At 40.9% G+C, this 13775-nt stretch overlaps 1 protein-coding gene across 16 annotated transcripts in view; it reads left to right on the top strand.

Annotated features, from left to right (window-relative positions):
* The window catches only part of arhgap44a (Rho GTPase activating protein 44a), a 308826-nt gene that overhangs the window by 204773 nt on the left and 90278 nt on the right, over positions 1-13775 (top strand). For all 16 annotated transcript variants that reach the window (XM_043714506.1, XM_043714511.1, XM_043714512.1 and 13 more), the window contains exon 5: positions 13482-13593. In XM_043714506.1, the coding sequence (XP_043570441.1) occupies positions 13482-13593 (112 nt within the window). The remainder of the gene's footprint in view (positions 1-13481; positions 13594-13775) is intronic.

Here is a 13775-nt window from a genome sequence, read left to right on the forward strand (position 1 = left end):
TCCCCTTTTTGCCCTCCTGATTTCCCTCTTGAGTATACTCCTACTTCCTTTATACTCTTCTTAGGATTCACTTGATATAACCTGTCTATACCTGACATATGCTTCCTCCTTTTTCGTAACCAAACTGTCAATTTCTTTAGTCATCCAACATTCCCTATACCTACCAGCCTTCCCTTTCACCCTGACAGGAATATACTTTCTCTGTACTCTTGTTATCTCGCACCTTCTATGTATAAGGCCACATGTGTCAGGGAGGATCACAGCACTGTGGTCCAGAATGCCATTCAAGAAAGAGGGAGAAAAGAGAAATGTAGCAGTAATCAGGAATAAAATTGTTAGGGGTACATATTGTTCTCTGCAGCAAAGGCAAGTAAGTCTTGAAGGCTGTGTTACCTACGTGATACCAAGTTTTAGGACCTCAGTTCTGAGATGGAGAATAATGTGAAGTGAGAGGTGAAGGATTCACCTGTTGTGGCTCCGATTCGTGGGTCACTGGTATCAATACTAGAGAAAGATAGAGCTGTGCTATTGGAACTGGCTTTATTTGAACCATGCTGAAACCAGTGTCCTGACAAACCAAATAACTAGGGTTGTAGGTAGGACTTTAAACAAATTCATGGGAGGGAGAATTCATTCAAAAGTTCTAAAAGTAACAAGTTCTAAAAAATGTCAATAAAAAGTACCAGAGAGCAGAGTTGCATGTTAGTGAAGAGGTAAATGATTATCTAAATGTGACAATAGGTAGAAAATATACATAGAAGAGTGCAGTAAAATTAGAACCCGAGTTCAGTAAAAATGGCCAAATATCAACGGTTAAGGCTCTTTACTGAATGCATGTAGCATTTCTAACACGATAGATGAGTTGATGGCAAAATAGAAATGCATAAATGTGATATAATTGATTTTATGGAGAGACACAGTTGTAGGTTGACCAAGGGGGGGAACTCAATATTAAGGGTACTCAAGGTGCTAGAAGAATGGGCCAAAAGGAAAAAGAGGTAGACTAGCTTTGTTAATAAAGGAAGACATCATTGTGGGAGTGAATATTAATATAGGGGAAATAGATTGTGATGTGGAAACAGTTTGGGTGGAAATAAGTAAAACAGACAAGTCATGAGTGGAAGATGTGGACAGCTCTCAGTGTCAGACAAAGTATAGATTGGGAAATGATGGATGCATGTAAGGAGATTTCCAAAAGGTCTTCAATACAGTGCCACATCACTGGTTATTGCACTTTATTGGGGGTAATGTATTAGGATGGATTCAGCTAATACACAGGAGATAGATATTTGGAATTAAGGAAGCTTTTGTAGGTTGGAAAGCTGTAACTAGTGGATTGCCATGCTCTCAATATTTTTACCATGTCTATGAAGGACTTGGAAGAGGGGCTAGAGTGTAATGTAACCCAGTTTTCTAATGATACAGTAATAGCTGGTAGAGCATGATATGATCCTGAGAAGCAGAGGATTGAATATGATGGGAATGGATTTATGTGCGTTATATGAGCATACATCACCATACCAGGTCCTGAGGCTTTACCCAGTATGTGATTGGGAGACACAGTGCCCAGGAAGTATTTCAGCACTGACAGCATGAGATGACTGTCTGTCCTTGATTTTCCACCATCCATGTGATGCAGAGGCTTGCAGACAGTTATCCTATGGTATGCAAGTGCAGTAGGACATTTAGTCTGAGCGATACCCCTGATTGGCAGCTGACAGTAAGGAGGTGGTGCCACGGTACTTTTTATCTTCTTCCTGCACTGGATATGAATCCATTTGTGAGAACCATAGGTGCTGATCTGCACTGTGACCCTTAGCTCAGGCTGCCCATGTCTTGTTGCTATCTCTGGGAAAGAAACCCTCCCATCTTTGTGGGACAGCTCTGTTTGATTAGACTGGCCAAAGTTAATTATGTTATAAACTTTGCAAAATGTGAGTGCTTGGTGCTGCTTCAAGATGACAATACAAATGTGAAAGCATCTATGTTGAATCTAATACGCATCGAGGAAAATGCAAGACCATTGAGAGAAAGGTTTTTAGTCTTCACTGGATTCTTAATAGTTCAAGATGCATTTAACCTAAAGGCCAGATTTTCCGAGGATTACCACTTTGCTCTTTCATTTTTATGAAACAATTCTGCACTTCTGACACAGATTATGATCAGGACAACATCAGGAACACGGAGCTGTACCTCCATTCTGACAGCTCCCCCACAGCATGGAATAGTCAGCAAACCACGCCCTCTTTCTCACAACCATCAGTTGTCATATTGTTAAATTTAACGGTTCAGCATGACAGACAGCTAATTTGAGAGCTGCTGTCAAAAGGTAAGTACAGAAGTGCAGAGAGGGCCAGAGGCCAGGTCGGGTACTAGGTTGGTAAGGTGCCAAATGAGTAGGACTAGGTGCCAGAGAAGTAATGTACCAGGTTAGGAGAGATAGTTTGCATGTTATGCAGGGCTCTTGGTGGGTAAAGTGTCTGGTTGGGGGTAGGCTGCGAGGTGGGTTAGTGCCAAATAAGTATAATGCCAGAGTGGTATGGTGCCCAGTGTAGGGGGTATCTCGCCATGTGGGTAGGGTGCCAGGTAATGGTAGTGTTTTGTGTTGGTCGGAGTGGTTAGCTGATGTAAGTTTCTGATGGTGCTGCTGGAGTGAGCTAGCCTCAAGTACTGGTTGTTGACGGTTAATGTCAGCTTCAACAGCTTGGTGTTGGGTTCAGGAGGGGTGCGTGAGTTGTGAGGTTCTGAGTGATGACAGGGTGTTACTGGGGCCAGTGGTGGGGGGTGTTGGTTACGGGGATGTGGGGGCTGCCAGATACAGTGGTTGGTGATATGGAGTCCCTGGGGTGAGGGGGTGTCACATGCAGAGGCTGGGGACCTCAGGTTCTAGGATGAGAGGGGTTATCGGGGCAGGGTTGAGGAGGTGTGAGGTGTTTGGGGGAGGTATATTTTAGGTGGGGGTGGGAGGACAATGTAGCAAATGTGGGCTCAGTTGAATAGTTGAATGGATAATGTCTAACTTTTTTCTTGAGTAGTTATTTACAATTTCAGCATAGCCCTCCAAATTCTGCAATTTAAATGGTGACTTTGGAGGATTCCAGGGGAATTACCCCCACAAATGTTTCAATTTCCCAAGAAATCCCTTCCATATCCGCAATGTTTGGCATCCTGCAGAAATGATTCTGTGACCATTGGAAACTCAAGGCATAGAGTCATCGAGTCATAGAGATGTACAGCATGGAAACAGACCCTTCATCCAACCCGTCCATGCCGACCAGATATCCCAACCCAATCTAGTCCCACCTGCCAGTACCCGGCCCAAATCCCTCAAAACCCTTCCTATTCATATACCCATCCAAATGCCTCTTAAATGTTGCAATTGTACCAGCCTCCACCACATCCTCTGGCAGCTCATTCCATACACGTACCACCCTCTACGTGAAAAAGTTGCCCCTTAGGTCTCTTATATATCTTTCCCCTCTCACCCTAAACCTATGCCCTCTAGTTCTGGACTCCCCACCCCCAGGGAAAAGACTTTGTCTATTGATCCTATCCATGCCCCTCATAATTTTGTAAACCTCTATAAGGTCACCCCTCAGCCTCCGACGCTCCAGGGAAAACAACCCCAGCCTGTTCAGCCTCTCCCTGTAGCTCAGATCCTCCAACCCTGGCAACGTCCTTGTAAATCTTTTCTGAACCCTTCCAGGTTTCACAGCATCTTTCCGATAGGAAGGAGACAAGAATTGCACGCAATATTCCAACAGTGGCCTAACCAATGCCCTGTACAGCCACAACATGATCTCCCAACTCCTATACTCAATACTCTGACCAATCAAGGAAAGCATACCAAACGTCTTCTTCACTATCCTATCTACCTGCGACTCCACTTTCAAGGATAACAACATGCTGGTGTTTCAAATATTTTAAGAATAAAGAACCACAAGCTGTTTTGATGTTATGAGTAATTACACTAAAATCTGTGCTTGTTGCATGAAATAAAATATAATTGCTGATTTTCTTAATGTGGCATAGGAGAGAAGCAATACTGAGGTTTTTATTAAGTACCTGATGTCCGAATCCTGCTAAATCCTAATGATCAAATTTGTTTGGTTTTATTATCGATTACGTCCCAATGATTATCCCAATCCAATCAAACCAAAATCAGAATAAACTAACCATATTTTGACAAACAATCCATAGTTGATAAATTAAATATTAAATAACAGATACAACTAAAATGTTATGAGCCAGTCCACTCAGCACTTAATTTGTTCATGAGATATTGCCCATCACTGACCAGTCCAGCATCTATCACCCATCCTTAAGCTGATATCCCAAACAACTGCAGTTATGGAATGTATGAACACCCACAGCACTGTCCTGGACCTTGACCCAGTGACAGAGAATAAAGAAGGATGGTGTGTGGCCTGAAGGGAACCCACAGACGACAATGTTTTTGTGGATCATATGGTACAGGTCCCAGGTTTGGAAGCTCCTCTTGTGGAAGCTTTGCTCAATTGCTGTAATGTATCGTGATGGTGATACACGCTGCTGCTACTGTTCACTCTTTGCTTCATTGTGTTGCATTGTCCATGCAACTAACAGATGAGAAATTCCCCAAGATTGGTGAGTCTTTCTCTGGTAGATAGGAACAGGAGTAGGCCATCAGCCTCTCGAGCCTGTTCCACCATTCAGTGAGATCATGATTGATCTGTGGCGCAACTCCATTTTCCTGACTTTGGCCCACATCCCTTTTGGTAGTTGTTGTTTTCAGTTGAATTATCACTTGACCGCATATACAAAAGATAATGGGTTACTGATTGGCTGTAAAATTTTAAAATTACTTCCTTTTATCTTTCGATATGTGGTGTACCTCTTTGGTTAGTTTTGTTTCACTGCTGTCATTCAATGTGTTGTTGAACTCAGTGCACCTTTCACGAATATTCTCAGCTTGCTCCATGTGTTATGCAGCCAAAGTTGTTTAATTTAGATTCCCGTGCATTATTTTCCTTGTTTAGTCTGATTACTCTGCATTTTTCCATATTAAAGTATATTGTTGCTTTCAACTTTCCAATATATCCATATTTCTTGATATTTGATATGCCTGTTCCCCTACTGAAGGGCGACACTGATTCATTGGGTGTCAACAAATAAATTATCTCGATTTAGTTTTATTTTCCCTTGATATATCCTAACCTCACGATATGGTTGAACAAAAGAGAGGATAGTACATGCCACCTTAAACTATCACAGACGGTTGTGAGTGCATTCACTGAATTATTAAGTTATTTACACATCTGTATCTATCAAATTGCCCACCTATTGACTAAATATAAATATAGCCAGGTTCTTTATTTAGATTCCCTACAGTGTGGAAACAGGCCCTTCGGCCCAACAAGTCCACACCGACCCTCCGAAGAGTAACCCACCCAGACCCATTTCCCTCTGACCAATGCACTTAACACTATGGGCAATTTAGCATGGCCAATTCACCTAACCTGCATATCTTTGGACTATGGGAGGAAACTGGAGCATATGGAGGAAACTCCACACAGACAGTTGCTCGAGGCTGGTATTAAACCCGGATCCCTGGTGCTGTGAGGCAGCAGTGCTAACCACTGAACCACCATGCTGCCCCATTTGGCCTCTAACAAAACTGTACACATATTAGACAGCTAATTTCATGTAGTTCTGAATTCTGAGGAAGGGTCAGTGGATTGAAACTCTGATTTCTCTTCATAGAGCTGCTGAGCTTTTCCAGCAATTTCTATTTTTGTAATCAGTGTCATGCAGAGCTTTCCATATTAATTGCCTCTGTTATACATCTACAATTAAAGAACAAAGCAAAATCAATCATGTATTTAATGTAACATCCTTACAATAAACATGCCAAAATTATTCACAATGTATAAGATAATTTACAAAAATGAAATGAAAGAAAATTCAACAATCTATTTGAAGAAATGCTCAGCTTTCGTTACATACTTTTACAGATTGCGACTGAGTATTGCACTGTCAAAGATTTCTGATGAAACCTTAAACAAAAGCCCATGTGCATATCTAATGTTTTAAAAGGAACAAGGGAAGGGCTTTCAATATCTTAAAAAACACCTAACCTACAATTCACAAGCATTGCAATAATGAGCTGTGGGCAGTGAAATAACTCCACAGAGACTGGTGTCCCATCACCAAATCACCCTTTATTTACATGTGGACACTCCTCAACACTGATACAGCTCTCAGAGTGAACAGAAACTCTGACACTCCTGTTTATACCTGTCAGCCAGATTAACAGCCCCAATCAGAAACTCATACTCTATAAGGTCCACCTGGCTGACCTTGTTACAATCATTACAGGCACTAGTTGGGAAACCTGTAGTAGCACAGAGGATTTGAACTTCAAGCACTATCCTCAAGTAGCTTCTTAAAGAAAGAGAAATTCCAGTGATGCAGTCGATACTGGATCCAATCAAGGGGGCGATGCAGACTTTATTTGACTGTGATGAAAGGGATGTGATCCAAAGAGGGCGGAATGAATTCAGGACTTGATAGATTGGGAAACGGAAGAGTCCAGAAAGTGAAGAAATCAGAAGAGGTGTATGCATCCATGAGTAGGAAGACAGTGGCAGGGGAAGGGAGTATCCCAAGAGTAAGGGTTTTTGTAGTCAGGAGAGAAAGAGGCAAAGTAGACAAGGCTTCCTATTGGCTGGAAACAACCTCTGATCTAGAACAGTAGTTCCTGTAATATTCAGCTCTCCATTCATGCATATTTTTATATAAAACGAACTTGCCTTTTGGTGGAAGCCGACAGCAGCCTATTTGAGTTTAGTACAAACTCCAATTTTAAGCCTTTTTCTGTTCCTGCTTTATATTAATGATCTAGATCTTGGAGTGCAGGGTCAACTTTTAAATTTATCTATGATATGATACACAATTTGGAAGCATGTAAATTGGAGAAGGACAATGAAAAACAACAAAAGATCATTTTCAATTTGATTGAGTGGGTGGACAATTGGCAGATGGAGATGAATGCAACGAAGTGTGAGGTGATACATTTTGGCAGATAGAACTTAGTGATATAGTATAAGATAAAGGGTGCTACCCTAAAAGGTGTGCAGGAACAGTGAGACCCAGGTATATGTGCATTTGTCAATAAAGGACAGATAATGAAAAATTAATGGATAAAGTATCCTTGGCTTTATTAACAGGGACATTGAGTAAAGGAATAAGGGTGTTATGTTGAACTTGTATAAGGCATTAGTAAGACCTCAGCTGGAATATTGTGTACTGTTCTGGGTGCCACACATCAAGAAGGATGTGAACACATTGGAGAGAGTTTAATGGAAGTTAACAACAGTAATTGCAAGAAGGAGAAATTTAAACTATCAAGATAAATTCGAGAAATTGTTAGTGTTTTCCTCAAGTGAAAAAGATTAAGAGGACAATTGATAGAGATTTTCAAACTCATAATGAGTTGAACTGAGAAGTTGTTCCCTCATAAAAGGATTAAGACTGAGAAGGCATAGATGTGAGCCATTTTGCCAAAAAAAAAGGAAATGTAATGAGAGAAAAATATTTTTCATGCAGCAAGTACTATACTCAGCTGCAAGAAGAAACATCCTTTTCACTTCAAACTTGTCAAGGTCATTCAGGAACCTATACACTTCAGTCAAATTGTCCCTCACTCTTCTGAACTGAAGTGGAAACAAATCCAGTCTGTTTACCTGATCCTCACAAGACAACCTGCTCACTCCACATATCAGTCAAGTGAAACTCCTCTCAATCACCTCCAATGCATTTACATCCTTGCTTAAATAAGGAGTACCAAAACTGCACACAGTATTTGAGTTGCAGTCTCACTAATGCCCTGCATAAATGAAGCATCAAAACCTTACTTTAGTATTTAATTCCTCTCATAATAAAGGATAATGTTTGATTAGGCTTATGACTATAAACTATACATGCACACTAATATTTTGAGATTCATGCATTAGAAACTGGCATTCGCTATTTCAGTAATGCTCTGCTTTTTCATTCTTCCTACTACGGTGGCTCAGTGGTTAGCACTGCTGCCTCACAGCACCAGGGACCCGGGTCGATTCCAGCCTTGGGCAACTGTCTGTGTGGAATTTGCACATTATCACTGTGTCTGCGTGAGTTTCCTTCAGATGCTTCTGGCTTCCTTCCACAGTCCAAAGATATGCAGGTTAGGTGAACTGGCCATGCTAAATTGCCTATAGTGTTCAGGGATGTGCAAGTTAGGTGCATTGGTCAGGGGTAAATGTAGGGTAGGGGAATGGGTTGGGGTGGGTTATTCTTTGGAGAGTCGCTGAGGAATTGTTGGGCCAAATGTCCTGTTGCCACCCTATAGGGAATCTATGAAAGTGAACAACTTCATGTTTTTCCACAGCACAGTCCATGTGCCAGATTTTTGCTGACTCACTCAATCTGTCTATACATATGCCTTCAAACTCCCAATGCCTCTTTCACAGCAAACAGTCCTAACTATCTGGATGTAGGTTTGCTGGCTGTGTTGGAAGGTTCGTTTTCAGACGTTTCATCACCATACTAGGTAACATCTTCACTGAACCTCCGGATGAAGCACTGGTGGTGTAGCCCACTTCCTATTTATATGTTTGGGTCTCCTTGGGTTGGTGATGTCATTTCCCACGATGATGTCATTTCCTGTGTTTTTCTCTCGGGGTGGTAAATGGGATCCAAGTCACTGTGTTTGTTGACAGAGTTCTGGTTGGAATGCCATGCTTCTAGGAATTCTCATGCATCTCTGTGTTTGGCTTGTCCCTGCACAGATCTGTATGAGACTCTATCACAACCTGATATACATCAAATTGTAGGTGAAAATTATATTCTAATGAAGGAAAATGGGACATTTCTGTATCAATCTTTACCTCACCATCACCTTTTGAAGGGCACTTAGGAATGGCTAGCTAATGCTGCCCTTGTCAGTGATACCCACAACTCATGAAAGAATAAAACTCTGTTCCTCATCACTGGAAATATTGTCTGACCAAATTGCTTCAAAATAAAATCATGAGGAGCATGGATAGGGTAAATAGCCAAGGTCTTTTCCCTTGGGTGAGAGAGTCCAGAGCTAAAAAGCACAGGTTAAAGGTGAGATGGGAAAGATGTAAAAGGGGACCTAAAAGGGCAACTTTTTCCCACAGTGAGTGGTGCTTGGTGGAATGAGCTGCCAGAGGAAGTGGAGGAGAATGGTACAATTACAACATTTAAAAGGCATCTGGATGGGTTGAGGGGGATATGGGCCAAATACTGGCAAATGGGACTAGATTAATGTAGGATATCTGGTTGACAAGTTGGACCAAAGGGTCTGTTTCCATGCTGTACATCTCTGTGACATGAACTAATTTAAGTTTTGAAGTTATTTTATGAATAGTGCACAGTGTATGGCAAAGGTGACACCTGTCCAAACTTGGGCAGTATATCACAGAACATTTTTTCTGCTGAGGGATAGTTCCACCTCAGGAGGAGAATCTAGAATTCGGGACATTGTTTCAACAAAGATGGTGAAGACAAAGAATTTCTTCTCACTGACTCCCAGTGGAAGCTAGATCTTTGAATATACTTAATTGTGTTGGGCAGATTTTTGACAGCAAGGGTTATGAGGGACAGGAAGAAAAGTGGAGCTAAGGCCATAATCTTATTGATTGATGGCACAATATCAAGGGCTGAGTGGCCTACTCCTGCTCCTGTTCCTTATGTTCTTTGATTCTAATCAGATCTGATTGCATTTGTTGTCACCACAACTGGATGGGACACACTCACTGCCCATGCAGTCATAGTACCTGTGTTGTCACTACTAGCAACGCAGCAGCCAGGTGCCGGCAATAAAGAATAGAAACAAATCAGAAGGAGTTTCCTGAATGTTTAAAATTAATTCAAGTCCTCGGATTGCGATTTGCTCATTGCCCCACTCCAAGCACTAATCTTCACCACACCTGATGCCTCACTGTCTCCATTTCGCTCAGTGTGAGTGGGGGGAGGCAGTGAGGGGTCAGGAGCAGAGTGATCACCATTGCACAGGCCATCGGGATGCCAGTGAAGTGGCAAGTGAGAGATCCTGGGGGCTGAATGAAGCCAGGAGGAAAGATGAGCATTGAAAACACAGAACTGAGCTGCAATTAGAGGATGGAAAGGGATTCTTGAGCATCAGTGACAACACTCAGTGAATGTGAACCAAGTCAGCTGCCCCTTCTAACTCCAGGCACACAGTGATTACATCAGCAGTGCCATCTTTCTCTGCTAGTGTGGGGGCCGGGAGATACTCCCTACGTGTAACTGAATGAATTATCTGTGAAGATTTTTGACTTGTTTGCACATATAAATTTATTAAATACTTCTTGGCAGTTTCAGTTACATTAAAATAAATGTACAAATTCACCCTTAATGTTTTACAATTAGATATATTTATATCTTAGCCTTGATTTTCCAAATTTCAGTCAGTGACAAAGTAAATTATCATCAGTAAGATTTTGAAAACCAACTTGATATATTGTATGAGGCATAGTATTTTGTTCAGTTAGTGGTGTTGTATTGGTTGATTAGTAAAACTGCAATCGCATTGTTTTTCTAAGGAGGTTAGCCGCTCTTTCCTCAGATACCAGAAGAAACATCACAACCTATTACATTGGAACTGCTGTGATGTAGCTTTCAGAAAACAGTGCTGTGAGGTCCCTTGTAGAGGCAATTTGAATTTTACACTACTGTGTTTTGTCAGCCTGGGTTTAACAAGTTGATGGATACAGAGATCTATTTAACCTAGTAAGTTGCAAGCTGAGGGAAAGTGGTAACATTGTATTTTGAAAGCTCCATTTTGTGCTTAAAAACAAATTGGAATTGACCAAGCCAAACCTGAGTCTCCTCCCGAATGTCCCATCAGAATTTGCTGCACACAAAATAAACCTGGTGACCGTGATTGTCAATCTCACTGCACAGCTACCTGTCTCAGGTGATCTATCATTTAAACATAAGGTCCAGGTCAGTACTAAATTGCTAAAATATCTTAAAGTACCAAAATACATTTTGGGTTGAGATGTCTGAAAATTAAGCTTAATAATTAAAAACCGAACCAGTTGCACAGTTTGTGGGGCAGCTTTCAGCAGGACTCACCCAGCATGATATATATTGATAATTTTGGACAGACTGTTAACTGCAGCTTGGAGTGGCTGAATACCCCATCGTTAATATTTATACTATATGCGCAGAATGATGCCAAGCCAAGAAGACATGGTCTTAGCCCCTATTGCTTTCAGCCTTGTGGTAAGGGCCTGTTTTCATCATATGAAAGTTCCAGGGGTTCCCAAACATTTAACCCCAAGTATGCATGAAGAAGCCTGTAACTTTATCATCCTGGAATTAACTTGCTGAAAAATTTTCTGCTAATGCCTAAAAGAAGTGCTTTCTTGCAAGTCTAGCACATATTGGCCATCTCTAATTACCCTCGAACTGAGCAGTTTGCTAAGCCATTTCAGAGGGCAGTTAAGAGTCAACCACATTGCTGTTGATCTGGAGTCACATGGAGACAAGGCCAGATGAGGGTTTCCTTCCTTAAAGGATATTCATGAACCAGATAAGTTTTTAGAAAAATTAATGATGGTTGTCATGGTCATGATCGCTGAGACTAGCTCTATATTCCAGCAGCTATAATGGTAAGATTTGCACCCTTGTCCCCAAAGCATTAAGGGCTGTGCCTTCTGGGTTGCCACACTGTCACAATTGAGTGATGCTGTCCCATTTGCAGTATGCAGTAAAACCTTGAAAGGTTAGGCTGATATTTAATTATATTCAATGTAGACTTTGCCATGTGGAATAATACAGCATCCCACTCTCCATAAGCAGCACTTTGTAACACTGGAGTACAAATAACAGTAGCAAAATATCACTTCCTTCAAAATGTAATGTTATTCATTTTAGAAGGGAGAGAAAAAGAACAAAGTGTTATTTGAATGAAAAAAATGTTGCAGAAAACTGCAACACTAAAGGACTTGGGGGGACTTGTACACAAAACACAGAAAGCTAAAACACAGATGCAGCAAGTAATCAGGAAAGCTAATGGAATGCTGACCTTTATCTCAAGGGAGTTGGAGTAGAAGAGAAGGGAAGTCTTACTGCAGCTGTTCAATCTAGAGTACTGCATGTAGTTTTGTCCCTTTATTTAAGGAAAGATATCATGTCATTGGAGGTAGTTCACAGAAGTTTCATGAGGTAGGGAGGGATTGTCTTATGAGCAAAGATTAAACAAATTGGCATCCTACTAACTGGAATTTAGAAGAATGAGAGGTGATCTCATTGAAACCTATAGGATTCCTAAGGGGCTTAACAGGGTAAATGCTGAGAGGATGTTTCTCCTCATGGGAGAGTCTAGGACCAGAGGGTGTAGTCTCAGAATAAAGGGGCATCAATTTAAGACAGAGATGAGGAGGAATTTCTTCTCTCAGAGGATTGTGAGTCTTTGGAGTTCTTTGCTGCCAAGAGCTATGGGGGCAGAGTCCTTGTGTATATTTAAGGTGAGATAGATAAATCCTTGAGGATTATGGGAAAAGGACAGGAAAATGGATGTGAGGAATTTGGATAAGCACTGATGCTCTGGAATGACTTGAGGGGCCAAATGGCCTACTCATAATCCTATTTCTTATGGTGTTTCAATAAATTTCAGACACATAAAACCACATTCTGAGGTGGAGTTACATGGGAATGCATGACAGTCAACGTGCACATGGCAAAGAGCCATGGACAACAAATGAGAGAAATGGGCAACTAAATCTGATTTTGATGGACAGGAAGCTCTGAATTGCTCTGGTTGTAAAGGAAGGAACAGCAATTAGACTGAGAGGAATACTGAGTACTACAGAATTGTGAAAACTAATCGATAGACTATGGGCTCTGTTATGACTATCAGAATAGAAGTGTTTCACTTATTTGTTACAAAGAAATTATATAGTTAGGATATCTCAGCTTAATGTATTGATACATTAGAGTAATTTGGGAAATGTAATGCAGATAAAATAGTTACAATCTTGTGCAATAATTTTAAATACATGGCCAACAAATAATCTAAAATCTACCTTCCAGCTAATGTACAGGGTGAGTGCTTCACAGGCAAGTTTAAAAGTTACACAGCTTGCCAAATGGCAACATATTGTCAAGAAACAACCTTTTTGACGAGGTTGAGACTTTGTTTATACCAGGTTTCCAAAAAAATCGAACCAAAGATCTCCCAGTGACTGTAGCTGACTTTGTACAGAAATGGAAACTTACACATTTTGCTACGAAAATGTTTGTGTTGTTTCTGCAAATTCCGAATTATGTAATTGGGATTGCTGTTGCCTTTTCGAAAATGAAAATTAAACCTCAAAAGGAATATTGTATTACAGTTCATTTATAATGATAGCTTCTGCAGAAAGAGTTCAATATAATGTGGCTCATGTCCTGCTTCTTTACAGGAAGATGCTGAAGATGTGCGGTGACACAGAAGACAGGCTAGCCCAGGAACTTATCCTCTTCGAGCTACAGATAGAACGAGATGTGATAGAGCCACTGTTTGTGTTAGCAGAGGTAAGAATTGTGTTGAGATTTCCCTGGATAGCCAGGAGCTCTTCCAATATAATAAAAACAAAGCATCTGAAATAAAAATAATTGTTGAAGAAGATAATAGGTCAGATCAATTCTCAAAGACCAAAGACAGATTGAGATAGAAGTTATTTAGGCTATTCTCCAGTCATCTGGGACCTCGCCTG

The sequence above is a fragment of the Chiloscyllium plagiosum genome, chromosome 24 (genome assembly GCF_004010195.1).
Source record: "Chiloscyllium plagiosum isolate BGI_BamShark_2017 chromosome 24, ASM401019v2, whole genome shotgun sequence".
Classification (NCBI taxonomy): Eukaryota; Metazoa; Chordata; class Chondrichthyes; order Orectolobiformes; family Hemiscylliidae; genus Chiloscyllium; species Chiloscyllium plagiosum.